At 42.9% G+C, this 15,915-nt stretch overlaps 3 protein-coding genes across 3 annotated transcripts in view; 2 read left to right on the top strand and 1 right to left on the bottom strand.

Annotated features, from left to right (window-relative positions):
- Positions 1-1,779, top strand: part of NIPSNAP2 (nipsnap homolog 2) — a 35,645-nt gene extending 33,866 nt beyond the window's left edge. The window contains exon 10 of the mRNA XM_042922066.1: positions 651-1,779. Within this exon, the coding sequence (XP_042778000.1) occupies positions 651-715 (65 nt within the window). The 3' untranslated portion in view covers positions 716-1,779. The remainder of the gene's footprint in view (positions 1-650) is intronic.
- Positions 1,780-9,755: 7,976 nt separating this feature from the next.
- The window catches only part of PSPH (phosphoserine phosphatase), a 55,483-nt gene continuing 49,323 nt past the window's right edge, over positions 9,756-15,915 (bottom strand). The window contains 2 exon segments of the mRNA XM_042921482.1: positions 9,756-10,231; positions 12,663-12,811. Of these exon segments, the coding sequence (XP_042777416.1) occupies positions 10,124-10,231; positions 12,663-12,811 (257 nt within the window). The 3' untranslated portion in view covers positions 9,756-10,123.
- Positions 13,952-14,587, top strand: LOC122209542 (cell division control protein 42 homolog). Its single transcript, XM_042921483.1, has one exon. The coding sequence runs from the start codon at positions 14,012-14,014 to the stop codon at positions 14,585-14,587; it is 576 nt and encodes a 191-aa protein (XP_042777417.1). The 5' UTR covers positions 13,952-14,011.

Here is a 15,915-nt window from a genome sequence, read left to right as displayed (position 1 = left end):
ACACTTTCATTAGTTTCCAGAGGCCTATTTTATTCAGCAGTGACAGTTTTTGAAGTACCGTGTATCTTTTCCTTTACAGAGTATAGTCAAATGCAGTATTATTTGATTTTATACAACTTTATTTAAAATTTTTCAATGTTTATATATTTTTGAGAGATACAGAGAGACAGAGTGTGAGTAGGGAAGGGCAGAGAGAGAGGGAGACAAGCAGGCTCCAGGATCTGAGCTGTCAGCACAGAGCCTGATGCAGGGCTCGAACCCACACAGGGTGAGATCGTGACCTGAGCCAAAGTTGGACGCCCAACCGACTGAGCCACCCAGGCGCCCCTATATAACTTTATTTTAGTTCAAAGTTCTCAACCTTTTGATAAAGCACCATTTTTCTTAAAACATGGACTTTCCTAATTCCCTACAAATGAAACACATCTCCAAACAGAATCTGCTTTAATTCTAATAACATCTCATAGGATGTTAATTGATCTACCATTAGCTTGTACATTTCTGCCCCTGAGATCAGTCCTATATTTTCCTCTATTCTGATTTTAAGCAACATGTCCTCTGAACGTTCTCAGCAACATATTCATTAATGTATATTTACCATAATCTGTTTAGAAAAGAACAAGCACGATAATCTTGATCCTTGTTTTCAGTCCCACTTATTCAGGAAATGGAATCCAGAATCATGATCCCACTGAAGACCTCACCCCTCCAGTAAAGCTGCAGATTTTAGATGTGCCTACAGAAATTTATGTGACAAGTATTTGTCATAAACTAATTTTAATTGTATATCAAGTGAAAAAGAAACACTGAAGTGTAAACTGCTGTATATAGCTTATGAGAGACCTCTTTTCTTTAAAATTTACATAATCACAAGAAAGGAAACAATTATAGTTTGATTGTAACAGTCCTCAAATATACCTTATACCAACCACCAGCCACCCCTCCCCACCCTCTGGGAAAAGAGGGCCCGAATTAAAATTTGAATCCTCTCCAACTAGGAATCTAACCATGAAAAAAAAAGTTAGCAATTTCTTCATAAAAAGCAAATCTGTTTTATAATTACAGATTTTTAGGCAAATTTCTTGTATCAGGAAGAAATATAAATTTTGTCATGTTACTCTAGCAGTTATTTCTGAGTCTCAGACCAGGAACCAATTCTGAGTGTCCCCAATACCTGAAAGTGTTTTAATTCTCTCTCCTGTTTAATTGGTCAGCATAGTAAATGACGTGTCATTACTAAGCTGGTAGTGGTTGCTAAGGTACATTTCATCAGTAACTCAGTCTTTACCTAGCATATTGTGATGGCTCTATATGAGGGGAAATAATGTGTCATATGTGATTCTGAAATGAACGCCTTGAATAGCACTAATTTTTATTTGTATATTTTTCTACAACAAATTGAGTAGCATTAAGAAAAGAGGTTTTATTTTGTAAACAATCATTTGTGACCTCAGACATTCTGTAGTTAATATTTTAGTAAGCTCACAGCAGATACTTCCAAGATTACGTATGAGGGGTGGTGCATGTTGAGATTTAAATTGGAATAAAGCTGCCTACTTTGTCTAGCTCTGATTTAGTTTTTTAATACAGTGTGCCAATTTTGTGACTGTAATCATGTGCAAGTCCTGTTGAAGTGAAAAATTAGGTCTGACCCCCAAATTAAAGAATTTATGTGTAAAATAAAGTGTGGATAATTCTCATATCAAATGTCAAACTTTTACATGTGAATGGTTTTCTCCAAGAACATATAAAAGTCAATAAAACATCTTGATTTTCACATATGACATGTTTGCAGTCTTTTTTTATGAACTTGTGCTAAGAATGACCCTGTACCTCTTGAAAAATAGCTTGTCCCTGTGAAGTGGGCATATGTGAGTCTATAGAGCAAAATATTAAATAAGCTCACCAGCTTCTAACTAGCCATTGAACAAGGTGTTTTGGGAAACAGGCTTTGTGTACCAGTGCATGGAGTTTGGGAGGTTGGGGCAGCGGTCAGAAGAACAGGCCCTTTCAAGTCCATGCGCTGCTCCTTGATGACGTGCTTCCCTCTTTGGTGTTCTGTTCCCTTAACCTATAAAATGGGGAGGTGGAACCCAATGACATTTAACGTCCCTTCAGCTCTGAATTTTGTATCTGGCTCTTCTTAATGTCACAGAAAGCAGTAGGAGAGAGAGGGCATAGTGAGCTCTGGCATAGAAAACCTGCATTTTCGGGGCCCCTGAGTGGCTCAGTCGGTTGAGCATCTGACTCTTGACTTTGGCTCAGATCATGATCTCATGGTTCAGGGGATTGAGCCCCATGTCGGGCTCTGTGCTGACAGTGTGGAGCCTGCTTGGGATTCTCTCTCTCCATTTCTCTCTTTGCCCCAACCCCCACTTTTCTCAAAAAAAAAAAAAAAAAAAACCTAAACTAAAAACATGCATTTTAACAATTCTACTGATTAGATGCTCAGAGCATGTTTGTAGGATGTGAGTGAAAGAACTGTTTATATGAAACTGCTTTCTAAACTGTATAAAGAAAAATGGTAGAATTAGTAATACTAGTAAAGATGATCTAGCTATTCAGAACTGGAAAAAAATTGCTGGGAACAGACTTTTCACTAACAAATTGTGTGGACTTAAAGTGAACCATGCAGAAGTCAGGAATTTTCTATCATTCACTGGGCTTATTAGGGTTCTCCAGAGAAACAGAACATAGGATATCTAGATACACACAGATACAAAAAGAGACTTACAGGAATTGGCTACTGCGGCTATGGAAGCTAAGAAGTCCCACAATCTGTCATCTGCCAGCTAGAGAACCAAGAAAACTAGGGGTATAATTCTGTCCAAGTCCAAAGGTCTGAGAATCAGGAGAGCTGATGGCTTCACTTCCAGTCCAAAGTCAGAGGGCCAAGAACCAGGAGCTCCAGTATCTGAGAGCAGAAAGTGAACATCCCAGCTCAAGCAGAGTGAATCTGCCCTTCCTTTACCTTGTTCCATTTGAGCCCCCAAAAGATTGAGTGATGCCCACCTACATTAATGAGGAGGGGTCTTTTATTCATTCTGTTGAATAAAATGCTGATCTTCCAGAAACACCCTCACAGACATACCCATAAAAAATGTTTTACTAGCTATCTGGACATCCCTGAGGCCAGTCAAGCTGACACAAAATTAACCATCACAACTGAGCTCACAGTTGTGGGATGAGTTGGATGAGGCTCCCCAAATTGCCTCATCTACCCAATTCCCCATCCAGGGGCCCTTCCCCTGGTGACCACCGGAATGTGCAAGAATGACATTTTCTTTTAGAAACAGTCATTCTCTTTTTGTGTTGCTCTCTTTTTATTTTGAGAGAGAGAAAGCGCATGTGTGTGAAGGGGAAGGGGCAGAGAGGGAGGGAGGGAGAATCCCAAGCAGGCTCCGTGCTGTCAGTGCAGAGCCCGATGCAGGGCTCAAACTCCCGAACCATGAGATCGTGACCTGAGCTGAAATCAAGTGTCAGAGGCTTAACCGAGACCCAGGTGCCCCTTGTGTTGCTTTCTTAAAGGAGCTTTCTGTTCAGAAAAGCACAGAGCAACGAACTAAAATAGAGCTCTTTCAGAATACACCTACTCTGGGAAGAGGAATTCTGTCCTAATTAAGTCATTGGATTTCACAATGCAGCCTGCCTCACACTAGGCTATAGTCTTTAGTCACGTCAACAAATAGTGAGTTTCTGTTATGTGCCAAGCACCAGACACCTAAAATAATATGAACAAAACGTGACCCCTGCCCTTGTGAAGCTTCCAGTCCAGTGAAAGGAGTCTGGCAATTAAAACATAAAATACCGTAGCTTACATGATATGGTAGGAGTTGATAAATGCTATAGCAGGGGAAGGTAGAACGGGGTAATGGAGATAGGACTCTGAGGGTGGGCTGGGAGGGGCAATATGCAGTATTAAATCTGTCTGGTCAGAGTTGGCCTTGCTGAAAAGCTGAGATTTAAGCAAAAAGAGGTGATGAAATTAGCCAGTGTTTGGAAGGGGATCCCACCACGCTGAGGAAATGGCTACAGCAGAGACCCTCAGGGAGGGTCATGCCTGGCATGCACTAGAGCAGCACAGACACTGGCTGGAACAGAGGAGAGGGACTGCCTGGTGGGAGAAGTCAGAGGTCGCGGGGCTGGATCAGCAGGGTGTTAGGGGCCACTGAAAGGACCTTGGCTTTTACTCTGAGGTGGGATCCACTCAAAGGTTTTGAGCAGAGGAGGGGCATGATCTGATTTACATTTTCTATTTTTTATTTTTAACATTTATTTTTAAGAGACAGAGGCAGAGCAGGGGAGAGGGAGAGAGAGAGGGAGACAGAATCTGAAGCAGGCTCCAGCCTCTGAGCTGTCAGCACAGAGCCCGATGTGGGGCTCAAACTCACAAACTGTGACACCATGACCTGAGCTGATGTCGGACGCCCAACCAAGCCACCCAGGTGCCCCGATCTGACTTACATTTTAAATGGCGGCTTGAACTAGGGGTAGCAGTGGAGGTAGGGAGAATGGTGAGATTCTGAATGTACCTTGATGGCAGAGACAGAATGATTTCCTGAACGACCGACCGTGGAGTGTGAATGAAAGAGAAAAACCAAAAGTGACTCAAGTTTTTGGCCTCCCCACCTGAAAGGATGGGGAAGGCTGTAGGTGAAGTAGGTGCAAGAGATCTGGGGAAGTGAAGATCAGGAATCATTTTGCTTATATTGAGTTTGAGATGTCTCTGCAGATATTCAGGTGGAGATATCAGACAGGTATGTGTGTATTTGAATCTGCAGCTCAGGAGCGCAGCCTCGCCTGGAGATACGCATTTGTGAACTGTCTGAGACTCTTAAATACAGAGAACAAACTGAGGGTTGATGGGGGGGTGGAGAGGGGAGAATGGGTGATGGGCATTGAGGAGAGCCCTTGCTGGGATGAACTCTCGGTGCTGTATGTAAGCGATGAACCACAGGAATCTATCCCCAAGACCAAGAGCACACTGTACACACTGTGTGTTAACCAATTTGACAATAGATTATACTAAATAAATAAAGAGGACTTTATTGCCCGAAAAATAAATAAATAAATTCTTATGGGGAGTGAATGTAGATGAAGAAGAGGGCCAGGGTAAGGAGGAACCAGGAAGAGAGAGTGAAAAACTCTCTCAGGGAAACAGGAAGAAACTCAAGAAAGTGGCATGTCATGAAAGCTAAATGAACTAAGTCTATCAAGAATGAGATCACCTGTGTCACATGCTGCTATGAGGCCAGGTTAGATGAGATCTGGTCACTTGGTGATGTACAGGAATCTTCTATCATTATATTAATCTATCAAATAATCAGTTTAGCAATTCTAGCCCAATTTGTCAAGTCCTTTTATTAAACGTCCATAGAAGAACGAATTGTATTATTTTGTCTATGAATTTTCATTGGGAATATTTGAAATTTACAAATTCATTTTCCATATGTTGTGTGTAGGTCTGGTGAATATTACTTGCACATGCCAACTCACTTTTTTTAAATGTTTATATTTGAGAGAGACAGAGAGAGCATGAGTGGGGGGAGGGGTGGGCAGAGAGAGTGAAACACAAAATCCAAAGCAGGCTCCAGGTTCTGAGCTGTCAGCACAGAGCCCGACGTGGGGCTTGAACTCACGAACTGTGAGATCATGACCTGAGCCGAAGTCAGACACTTAACTGACTGAGCCACCCAGGAGCCCCCATGCCAACTCATTTTTAATTACCATTCATGTGATATCATCCATACTCCTTTTTAAAATTTATTTTTTTTTATTTTTTAGAGAGCACAAGCGGGGGAAAGGGGCAGAGAGAGGGAGAGAGAATCCCAAGCAGACTCCACACTCAGTGCAGAGCCTGAGGCAGGGCTCAATCCCACTGGGATCGTGACCTGAGCTGAAATTAAGAGTTGGGATGCTCAACCGAGTCACCCAGGCACCCCATCATCCTTTTTAAAAGCCTTCTCAGACCCACACTTTGCTCTCCTCCAAACCAGCACTTGAGAGAACCTGTTTCTTTTCCCCTTATTCTCACGGCTGCCTGTGAAGGAGCCTTTTCTTCAGTCTTGAATAATTATTAAACGTATGCCTTCAGTTTCTGGCTGGAACATAGATGTTCAATAACATGATGAATGGATAGAAGGAAGCAAAGGGGGAAGTAAATGGGGAGAGGGAGAAAGGGAAGGTAGGAAAAGAGAAAGTATGGAGACTGTCAGTTTCAATTAGAAAACACACGGGGCAGGGTGCTTCAGTGGCTCCGTTGGTTGAGCGTCAACTTTGGCTCAGGTCATGATCTTGTGGTTTGGGAGTTCAAGCCCTGCATCATGTTCTGCACTGACAGCTCAGAGCTTGCTTTGGATTCTCTGCCTCCCTCTCTCTCTCTATCCTTCCCCCACGTTCACCTTCTCCCTCTCTCTCTCAAAAATAAACATTAAAAAAATTCATGGGGCAAAAATATATACATATGTGGGGCTCTCAAAGCAGGGCAGTGTCTTAATTCATACTATTTTTGATGCAAGTGTTAGGAATCCTGGGAGTTAGGATGATATGCCTAGGTAAACTCAGTAGAACAATTCAAAAGGAAAATAATAAACATATATAGAAATATGTTCAGAGTTGGAAACTGATCAGCAAAGTACTGAACAGTCCTCTATGAATTAGTACTAAAACTAGTACTTTTTGCAGAGTTCAGTGACCATTTAAAATGAAACCACTTGAACATTTTGTAAAACACATCTTACATTCTAGGGAATAAAATTTCATCTTCTGTATTAATATACATTAACATTTGTGATCAGAGTGTTAAGTATTAGCTTACAGTATATTGTTCTGGCCCCAGTAAGTTGTTAACTCTCTTAAATGTTTATTTTTGTGAGAGAGAGAGCTCACATGAGCGGGGAAGGGGCAGAGAGAGGGAGACAGAGGATCCAAAGCAAGCTCCGTGCTGAGAGCAGACAGCCCAATGTGGAACTCAAACTCACGAACCTCGAGATCACGACCTGAGCCGAGGTCGGACGCTTAACTGAGCCACCCAGGCGTCCAATTGTTAACTCTCTAGCAATGCATAATATAAAGAACGCTGAGGAAATCACTGGCCTGAGCTCCAGCTCTGAATGTGACCCTGTAGCATCAACTCTTGTGAGCTTGCTGTCCCCTGTTAAAAAGAGGACAGTGATATCTATACTGCTGACCTCAGGGATGTGAGAATCACAAGAGGAAACGTGCAAACACCTTGGAAATGTGAAAATGAGCAGTGTGACGTGTGGTCAGATCACTCCCGACATTTCCTGCATCCAATCATAACAATTCTGAGGGTCACAGAGGCAAAAGCCATCATGCTTGTGCCAACATTTGCTGAGGCGGACCACCTGACTCTCCGGAAGCTTCCTACCCCAGGTCTGAATCTCCAGAATCTTCCAGCCCCAGGCCTAGAATGCCCTCCCCAACTCTTGGGAATGGCAGCCGGCTGGACAGGAAGAAACACTTGTCTCCAGAAGAGAGAAGAATCATAGCGGCAAACCAGAGAAGGGGGTGGGATAGGAGATAAAGGCCTTAGGTTATCTCCTTTTTTAGGCGTATAAAAGCTTTGAGGGACTTCTCCTGTTTCAATTTAATACCATGAAAAATTTCAATTCTTAACTTCATGACCCCAGTTCTTAACTATTTGTTTACATAAGCAGTGTGCACCATCAGAATGAAAAATGGCATCACAAGGATAGAAAGCCACATCGCACTGCCAACACTTACTGACTCCTGTCCTACCACAACCACGTACATAGCTCCTGGGAGAGCCACTCTGTGGCTGTTTCCAGCAAATCCAGAATTCAAAAAGCAAGGAAGAGGTTAGGGCAGTTCTTGCATCATTTCAGGCTCACCCCAACACAACAAAGAAGGGATTGTGTGTGCTGCTTCTGTGCAGCTTGCTGAGAGCTGGGCAGCCTGGGGGCCCGGGGGCTTGTGCAATTGGTCTAAAAGGTTCTATGTGGGTAGATTTCTCAGCCCAGCAGACTCCCCTGAGCCAAATCCAGTGTGCACATCCTGTTCAGGACACCGCCCTGTAGAAGGCGGGCTCTGGCAGCCTGGCAGGTAGAAGCAGCAGGGGCTTCAGTCCTCCACCTCCCCGAGGACGGCTCTGCAGCTCACGCACACTGCTGGTGGCAGTTTGCAGCACCGGCAGCCCTGGCACGCCAGCCCTGGCACGCCCAGTCCTGCCCGGAGCTCAGTGCAAGGGCAAGTCCCACGAAACGGCTTCCAGGAGAGCTGCCAGCCAGCAACCTCGACCGAACAACCGCCTCGTTGTCTGGAGTCTCATGTAAATGTTGCCCAACCTACTTCACGTCTCTCCCGGGGCAACTTGGATCTGGAAGGAAATTCGATTCATCTGACTTGACTATTTGGCTAAATAATATCTGATTATTTGGCCAGATAAATTTAAATTATTGTTTTGAGATATAAATTTTTTCTCATATAATTTCCTATATTAAACCATTCTGGCCTTTTCTACTTCATTATCTTCTTCCTACTTCCTAAACCTCTTTATCCTCTCCCAATTTTCAACCAGGGAGGGTATATAACCACATACTATTGTTTTTAATGTTTATTTATTTTGATGGGTGGGGAGAGGCAGAGACAGAGAGGGCGAGAGAATCCCAAGCAGGCTCCACACCATCAGCACAGAACCCGATGCTGGGCTTGATCCCATGAACCGTGAGATCACGACCTGAGCCAAAATCCAGAGTCAGATGCGTAACCAACTGAGCCACCCAGGTTCCCCAATAACCACATAATTTCAAAGCATGTTCTGAAATGTCTCTTTCTTGGTACTGCCCAGAATAAACGCAAACCTGGCTTTCACGTCTTTCCGAGTCATCTGTTAAGAAAGAAATGGTGCATATAGGCTATTAGGAGGCATTTCTTAATTTATTTAAGGGAAAACTCTGATCTTCATTCGGAATGAGTAAAATGTGTAATAACTTCTTTTATTTCATGCGATTATCAAATATCCATTTTTTAAGGTCACTACTTTTGTTTAAGGCTTTTTTTTTTTTTTTTTTTTTTTTTTGAGACAGAGAGAGAGAGCACACACACAAGTGAGCAGGAGAGGGGCAGAGGAGAGAGAATCTTCAGCAGGCTCCACGCCAGGCACAGAGCCCAAAGGAGAGCTCGATCCCGCAACTGTGAGATCATGTCCTGAGCCAAAAACAAGTGTCAGAGGCTTAACCAACTGAGCCACCCAGGCGCTCCAAGTCTCCATTTTTTTTTTAATTTTATTTTTTACATTTATTTGCTTTTGAGAGACAGAGAGAGAGAGAGAGAGAGAGAGCGCACAAGTGCGGGAGGGGAAGAGAGAGAATGAGACACAGAATCCAAAGCAGGCTCCAGGCTCCGAGCTGTCAGCACAGAGCCCGATGTGGGGCTTGAACTCACAAACCATGAGATCATGACGTGAGTCGGAGGAAGTCGGAAGCTTAACCAACTGAGCCACCCAGGCGCTCCAAGGCTCTATTTTCTTTTAAGCCTCTGTAACATTCCCTGTTTGACAAATTCCAAGAGCTAATAAAAGCGCATCCAGCCCTCTGCCCAGTGGGAGGGCTGGTGGGGGCTGAGTGGTGACAAGCACTACGCCCTGTGATCAACGGGGTCTCCAGCCCCTTGGTTCCTTGCCTGGCTGTTGTTTCTACCCAAAAACGTAAAGGTGCTTGAAATATTAGATACTGAAATACATCACAGGCAGAATGGACAATGCCACAAATCTGTTCTGATACATGGATAACTTTTATTTACCTACCATAGGGAAAACCAATAGTCACCTAAAGCTGCCTAACCCATATTTCCAACAGTGATGGTGTTTAATTTACTATCCACCTTTAAAAGGCTTCAAATAAAATACAGATAGGAAAATACATAAAGAATTAAGATTATAAAACTATCCAGGTAATTAATGGTCATAATAACACTAGGACTGCAGTTAAAAAAAGCAGTTTTCCATAGTTTACTTGAAGTACAGATAATGAGTACCAAATCTATACATTAAGTTGTAATAGGCAATTTTAGGCAAACGGTATCAAACTGTATAACTTTTAAAAATTAACCGAAGTTGTTACAAACTGTATAAAAATTGACATTATTCTTCAAGTTCTCCTAAAAGCTCTACAAAATCAGTGATGTACCATTCAGCGTTGTCTTTTACTTGTTGTCTGATCACATTTCCTCCAAATCCAATGAAAACATCCTAAGAAAGGGGAAAAAAGGAGAGTTAAAAAAATAAAAAAAGATATAGCGGCACCCTAGGGCAGTAAGTATTTGAAAAGAATGAACTGTTCTGCAAAGAGAGGTTAAGCCTAGCCTCAAGGGGGTGCCTCCCCAGCTCCCTGGGAGCGTCCTTGAATGAGTCAGTGCAACACCGCTGTCAGTCCAATCAGGCCAGGGGACACTGCAGGCTTCCAGGAGAACTGAAGCCCTCTAAAAACCAATGCAATTGCTTACAAAGGTAAAATCCCATCTGAGTTCTAAACCAGATGCATTCACAACTAGGCCAGGCAATCTCAAAGAGGGAAGAATAAAGAGAAGCCTGTAGTGCAGTGGAGATCCCACTGGCCTAGAATCAGGACCAGAGCAGGCGCCTCCTGACAGGTGCCCTGCGTGAACCTGACAGACCTCCCTCCCAGGGAGGGTGTTATTCTGGGATGAAGCAGATGACAGTCCCAGGATCTGCTGCCAGCACTCCACTCTCCATCGTTAAAATTATTGAAGGTTATGTTGTTTCCTTAATTTCTACCAAGTGACACCTTCTTGTAGTCATTTTTAAAATAGTATTTTCTCAGGGCACCTGGGTGGCTCAATCAGTTAAGCACCAGACTCTTGTTTTCAGCTCAGATCACGATCTCACAGTTTCGTGGGTTCCAGCCGCACATCAGGCTCTGTGCTGGCAGCGTGGAGCCTGCTTGGGATTCTCTCTCCCTCTCTGTCTTTCCCTTCCCACTCACTTTGTCTCTCTCAAATAAATACAAATTTAAAAACATAGTATTTTCTCTTTTTCCGCCAGGATATAGACACTACATACACAATTTGGAAGTTGAAAATTCTTTTACTTGCCTTTCTCTTCATTTTTGTTCTCATACCACATAAGGAGGGAAACATAATGAGATTCTTACCTTCCAGTTAAGTGTAGCCTCCTAACTGAGCCTCCTTTCTGCATGCCAGCACCCGCTCGGGGTCCTAACACACCAACTCATTCCCTCTCTGTCCAGCAGCCTTCCAGGGCTTCCCATGACCTCACAGGGACACCAAAGTGCCTGACGCATAAAGTCTTCAGCGGTTGCTGAAGAGAAAGCCCATTCTTGCCAGTTCTTGTGCACTGACCAGCCCAGGTCTGTGCCTAGAACATCCTCACTCTGCTCTGCTGCCTCCCTGCCTCCTGCCCCCCACCTGGTCACTTCTCCCTTGGGTCCTTCCAGGCCTGCACATGGTGGCTGTTGCCCTTCCTTCAAATCACACATTGCTCTGACCACGTGTGCCAGCACACACTTTCCCTTGGCTCGGTCAGGCCGTGTCATCTTCCAATGACTGGAAGGGTCCTCTGGAATTATAATTTTGTCACCTCTTGACATCAGGAGGGGGAGCTCCCTGATAGAACTGGGCATATGTGACTTCTACATACTCCTCATTGGACTAGTCCAGCATTCGTGACTTAGTCAACCGCAGCCTTGATTGTAAATCATCTGAAGACATCTTCTTATCTTGAATTGACTCAAGTAAGTTAAAAGGATCCAAAGATTCTTTAACCACTTTGGGTTAATCATTTACAAAGACAACTATTTTTAGATCTCAGGAAACTAGGTAGTAAAAAGCTCACCACTACATTTTTGGTTCAGGTTTTCTTAATTTAGTATGAGCTGATAAGGGCAAAGTCCTGCATGAAAGTGACACATTGCTGTATAGCATGTTTCCTAGTCTCAGAAAACAGCATTCATTCAGAAGAATAAAATGCTTTAATATAGGCACGTTATCAAACATCCACCAGCCTCAGTTCCCTACTCAGTAAAAAGGAGAAGATACTTGGGGCGCCTGGGTGGCTCAGTTGGTTAAGCGTCCAACTTCGGCTCAGGTCATGATCTCACGGTCCGTGAGTTCGAGCCCCGTGTCGGGCTCTGTGCTGACAGCTTGGAGCCTGGAGCCTGCTTCCGATTCTGTGTCTCCCTCTCTCTCTGACCCTCCCCTGTTCATGCTCTGTCTCTCTCTGTCTCAAAAATAAATAAACATTAAAAAAATTAAAAAAAAAAAAAAAGGAGAAGATACTATATGAGGAAATAGTTCGTCAAATATAAAAAGACAGTAAAATTTTGATTACAGTTATAAGATCTGAATTATTATTTGTGGTATTATTTGGGGAATCGAAGCCAAACCTTGAGCACACACTGGGGCTAAGAGGTGGCAGCCATACCACAGGAACAGGGTGGTAAAGTTCTAGATGGTTTTTTTTCAGGTTTGCAAAAAGTCAGTTGACATATTGAGACTGAAGGTGTCTTAATTGTTTTGGTTGTTTTACAGTGACACCTGGATGTTCTTCTCTCTTATCTCACCTAAGCAATCATACCAAGTTCTAAATCAGCTGTTTAAAACAGAACCACAAACCAGAGAAAACTAGTACACTTAATACCTACAGCAGGAGGACAGGCTTCCATGTCTGTGGCTCCGTCTCCAATCATGATAATTTTCTTAAAATGAAATTTTTCCTTTAAAAGTTTAATAACTTTTCCTTTCCCACCAGATTCGGCTGTTGGCTGCATCTCATCAAAACCTGCATATTCACCTTAAAAGAGCAGTTACAACAGTGTTAATGATCCACAGAATTCTATCAGTAGGGCCAGCTTTTTGCATAGATGATACCCTCACTTAAATGTCACTGAGAAAGCTAAAAATGGCCCTCAGTGAAGTGACCCGGCCTGGATTTCTACACCACAGCCCCACATAAACAACTTTGCTTCTCACTTGCAAATACTTCTTGTTGAGGTAACTCCTTTAAATCATTAATGCCTTGGGGTAAATCAGTTTTATCCTCTAAGCTTTCATAGTTGTAATTCTCAAACCTTGCTGACATGGCAGAACATCGTGAAATGATAATATATTAAAATTTTTAAAAGTTAATATATAATTTCATCTAAGAGGCAATTCCAACTTATATCTGATCAATTTTATTTCTTACAGTAATTAGCACACTCACTCTCTCTTCAGACCCATCCAAAATGTTTTATTAACACACCTAAAATTTTTAAATTAATATTATTTGGTTTTAAGGATGTCAGCCAGTCCTTGACATAACTAGAGACATTATGCAATGATGGAAAACTACAGCTGCAGCTGTGATGGTACACAGAAGGGCCAGGAGGCACTTTCAAAGGAGCGACAGAGGGGCGCCTCGGTGGCTCAGTCAGTTAAGCGTCTAACTCTTGATTTTGTCCCAGGTCATGATCTCAGGGTTCTGAGATCGAGCCCCACGTTGGAGCCTGCTTAGAGTTCTCTCTGCCTCTCCCTCCCTCTCTGCCCCTTCCCATCAAGGCAGCGACAGTGCAGTGACTCACTAGCAAACTCTCCTTCCTTAGCCTGTGATTGATTTGAATACATGAGAGCTCTCATAAAACTGAAATATAATGCGAGACAGAGTAAGTCATGTGGGTATCAATGTGCAGACATTTATATACAGATAGATGATTATATGGACACTTATATATACAGATAGATGGACATATATACAGATATGGACATTTATATACAGATAGATGATTATATGGACACTAAAGCTAGGAGAGATGATGGCCCAAGTCTGTTTTGCACGGAGCAAAACACCTCAGTCAAGAGTATCCTTTGCCTCAGTATTTAACTCTGATGCCACCTTGCTTAAGTTGCATCCCAACAGACACTACATAAGATACTGGATACTAGGCCCCGGCGGAGAAGCTGAGGTCACCATTGAATTTGAAATATTTAAAGTGGATACAAAACCGTTTCAGCAATGCAGACAATTAAGTGTGTTGTTGTGGGCGATGGTGCCGTTGGTAAAACCTGTCTCCTGATATCCTACACAACAAATAAATTTCCATCGGAGTATGTACCGACTGTTTTTGACAACTATGCAGTCACAGTTATGATTGGTGGAGAGCCATATACTCTTGGACTTTTTGATACTGCAGGGCAAGAGGATTATGACAGATTACGACCGCTGAGTTATCCACAAACAGATGTATTTCTAGTCTGTTTTTCAGTGGCCTCTCCATCCTCATTTGAAAATGTGAAGGAGAAGTGGGTGCCTGAGATAACTCACCACTGTCCAAAGACTCCTTTCTTGCTTGTTGGGACCCAAATTGATCTCCGAGATGACCCCTCTACGATTGAGAAACTTGCCAAGAACAAACAGAAGCCTATCACTCCAGAGACTGCTGAAAAGCTGGCCCGTGACCTGAAGGCGCTCAAGTATGTGGAGTGTTCTGCACTCACACAGCAAGGCCTAAAGAATGTATTTGACGAAGCAATACTGGCTGCCCTGGAGCCTCCAGAACCGAAGAAGACCCACAGATGTGTGCTGCTATGAACATCTCCAGAGCCCTTTCCGCACAGCTGGTGTCAGCATCGTACTAAAAGCAATGTTAAATCAAACTAAAGATTAAAAATTAAAATTCGTTTTTGCAATAATGACAAATGCCCTGCACCTACCCACATGCACTCGTGTGAGACAAGGCCCATAGGTATGGTCCCCTTCCCCCTCTCAGTACTAGTTAATTTGAGTAATTGTGTATTGTCAGAAAGCGGTTAGTACTAGTTTTTGTTCTGTCATTTCAAAAAAAAAAATTTTTTTTTGTTTGTTTGTTTAAAAGCAAGGCATGCTTGTGATGACTCTGTAACAGACTAATTTGGGCTGTTGAAGCTGCTCCCGGGGCTCCATCCACTCTGGAGAATAATCCGGGACATTTAGGGGTTTTGTTTTTGTTTTTGTTCTTTTTGTTTTTGTTTTTTTCTTTTTTTGGGGGGGGGGAGTGTGTGTGGGGTTTGTTTTTATTTAGTCATGTTTTTTAAATTCAGTAACCATTGGACAGCCCTTAAGGGAGGAGGATGGACTGACTCCACATTCCACTTCCTAGATCTAGTTTAGAACACTTGTCCCCCACCTGGTGCTCTTAGGAAGGAGTATAGTAAATGCCTCATTTAATAACACACTCCTTTTTGAAAGTTGCCTTTCTCTCCACCCTTGAGTAGGTCTAGTACTTGATGAAACTCATGAAAGCGGGTGGAACCTGTCTTGCCCCTCTTTTCTAGGATGCACTCTATATGTGACTGTGACTTTCAAGGAAATTTGTTTGTCATTTGCTGATTTTTTTTTTGAAGTTAATTTCTAACTTCGTTCACTGATAAATGAAGAAAAGTATTGCACCTTTTGAAATACACCAAATGGATTGAGTACGTAATTAAAAAACGTTTTTTCCCCTGTCAGTCATTGTCTTACATGCTTATCGTAGATGTCCAGCTTAACAGCGTATGATACGGTGTTCCTAGAACACAGCCGGAGACCTGGTAGATGGAGGAAGTGTGAGGGGTGGTGCTAGAAGACAGATGTCTGTGGAATGATGCACATCCTCTTTCAAGTTGGAGGATGGAGACAGACCTGCTTCATGAAGAAGCTGGGGGTGCGGGTGGTGGTGGGGAGGACATTTAACAACGTGGGGACCAGTCAGGGGAATCCCCTTATTTCTGTTTTGCATACGAGGAACCCTAGAGTAGCTAGTTAAGGCTCTCTAGTTTAGTAAAAAAAATCATGGAGTCTTATGAAGACTCTTCATAAGTGTTAATGGGGATTTTATCTGCTTATTTGGGTTGCAGTTCCCAATTTTTAAAAATGTTTAGGTAATCTTCTCCGCCTTCCCC

Source organism: Panthera leo, chromosome E3, assembly GCF_018350215.1.
Source record: "Panthera leo isolate Ple1 chromosome E3, P.leo_Ple1_pat1.1, whole genome shotgun sequence".
In the NCBI taxonomy this organism is placed as follows: Eukaryota; Metazoa; Chordata; class Mammalia; order Carnivora; family Felidae; genus Panthera; species Panthera leo.
This window is presented reverse-complemented; position numbering and strand designations above follow the sequence as displayed.

Bases quoted from the DNA above. Each gene is read 5' to 3' on its own strand.
- LOC122209542 (XM_042921483.1), top strand. From the start codon at position 14,012: ATGCAGACAATTAAGTGTGTTGTTGTGGGCGATGGTGCCGTTGGTAAA.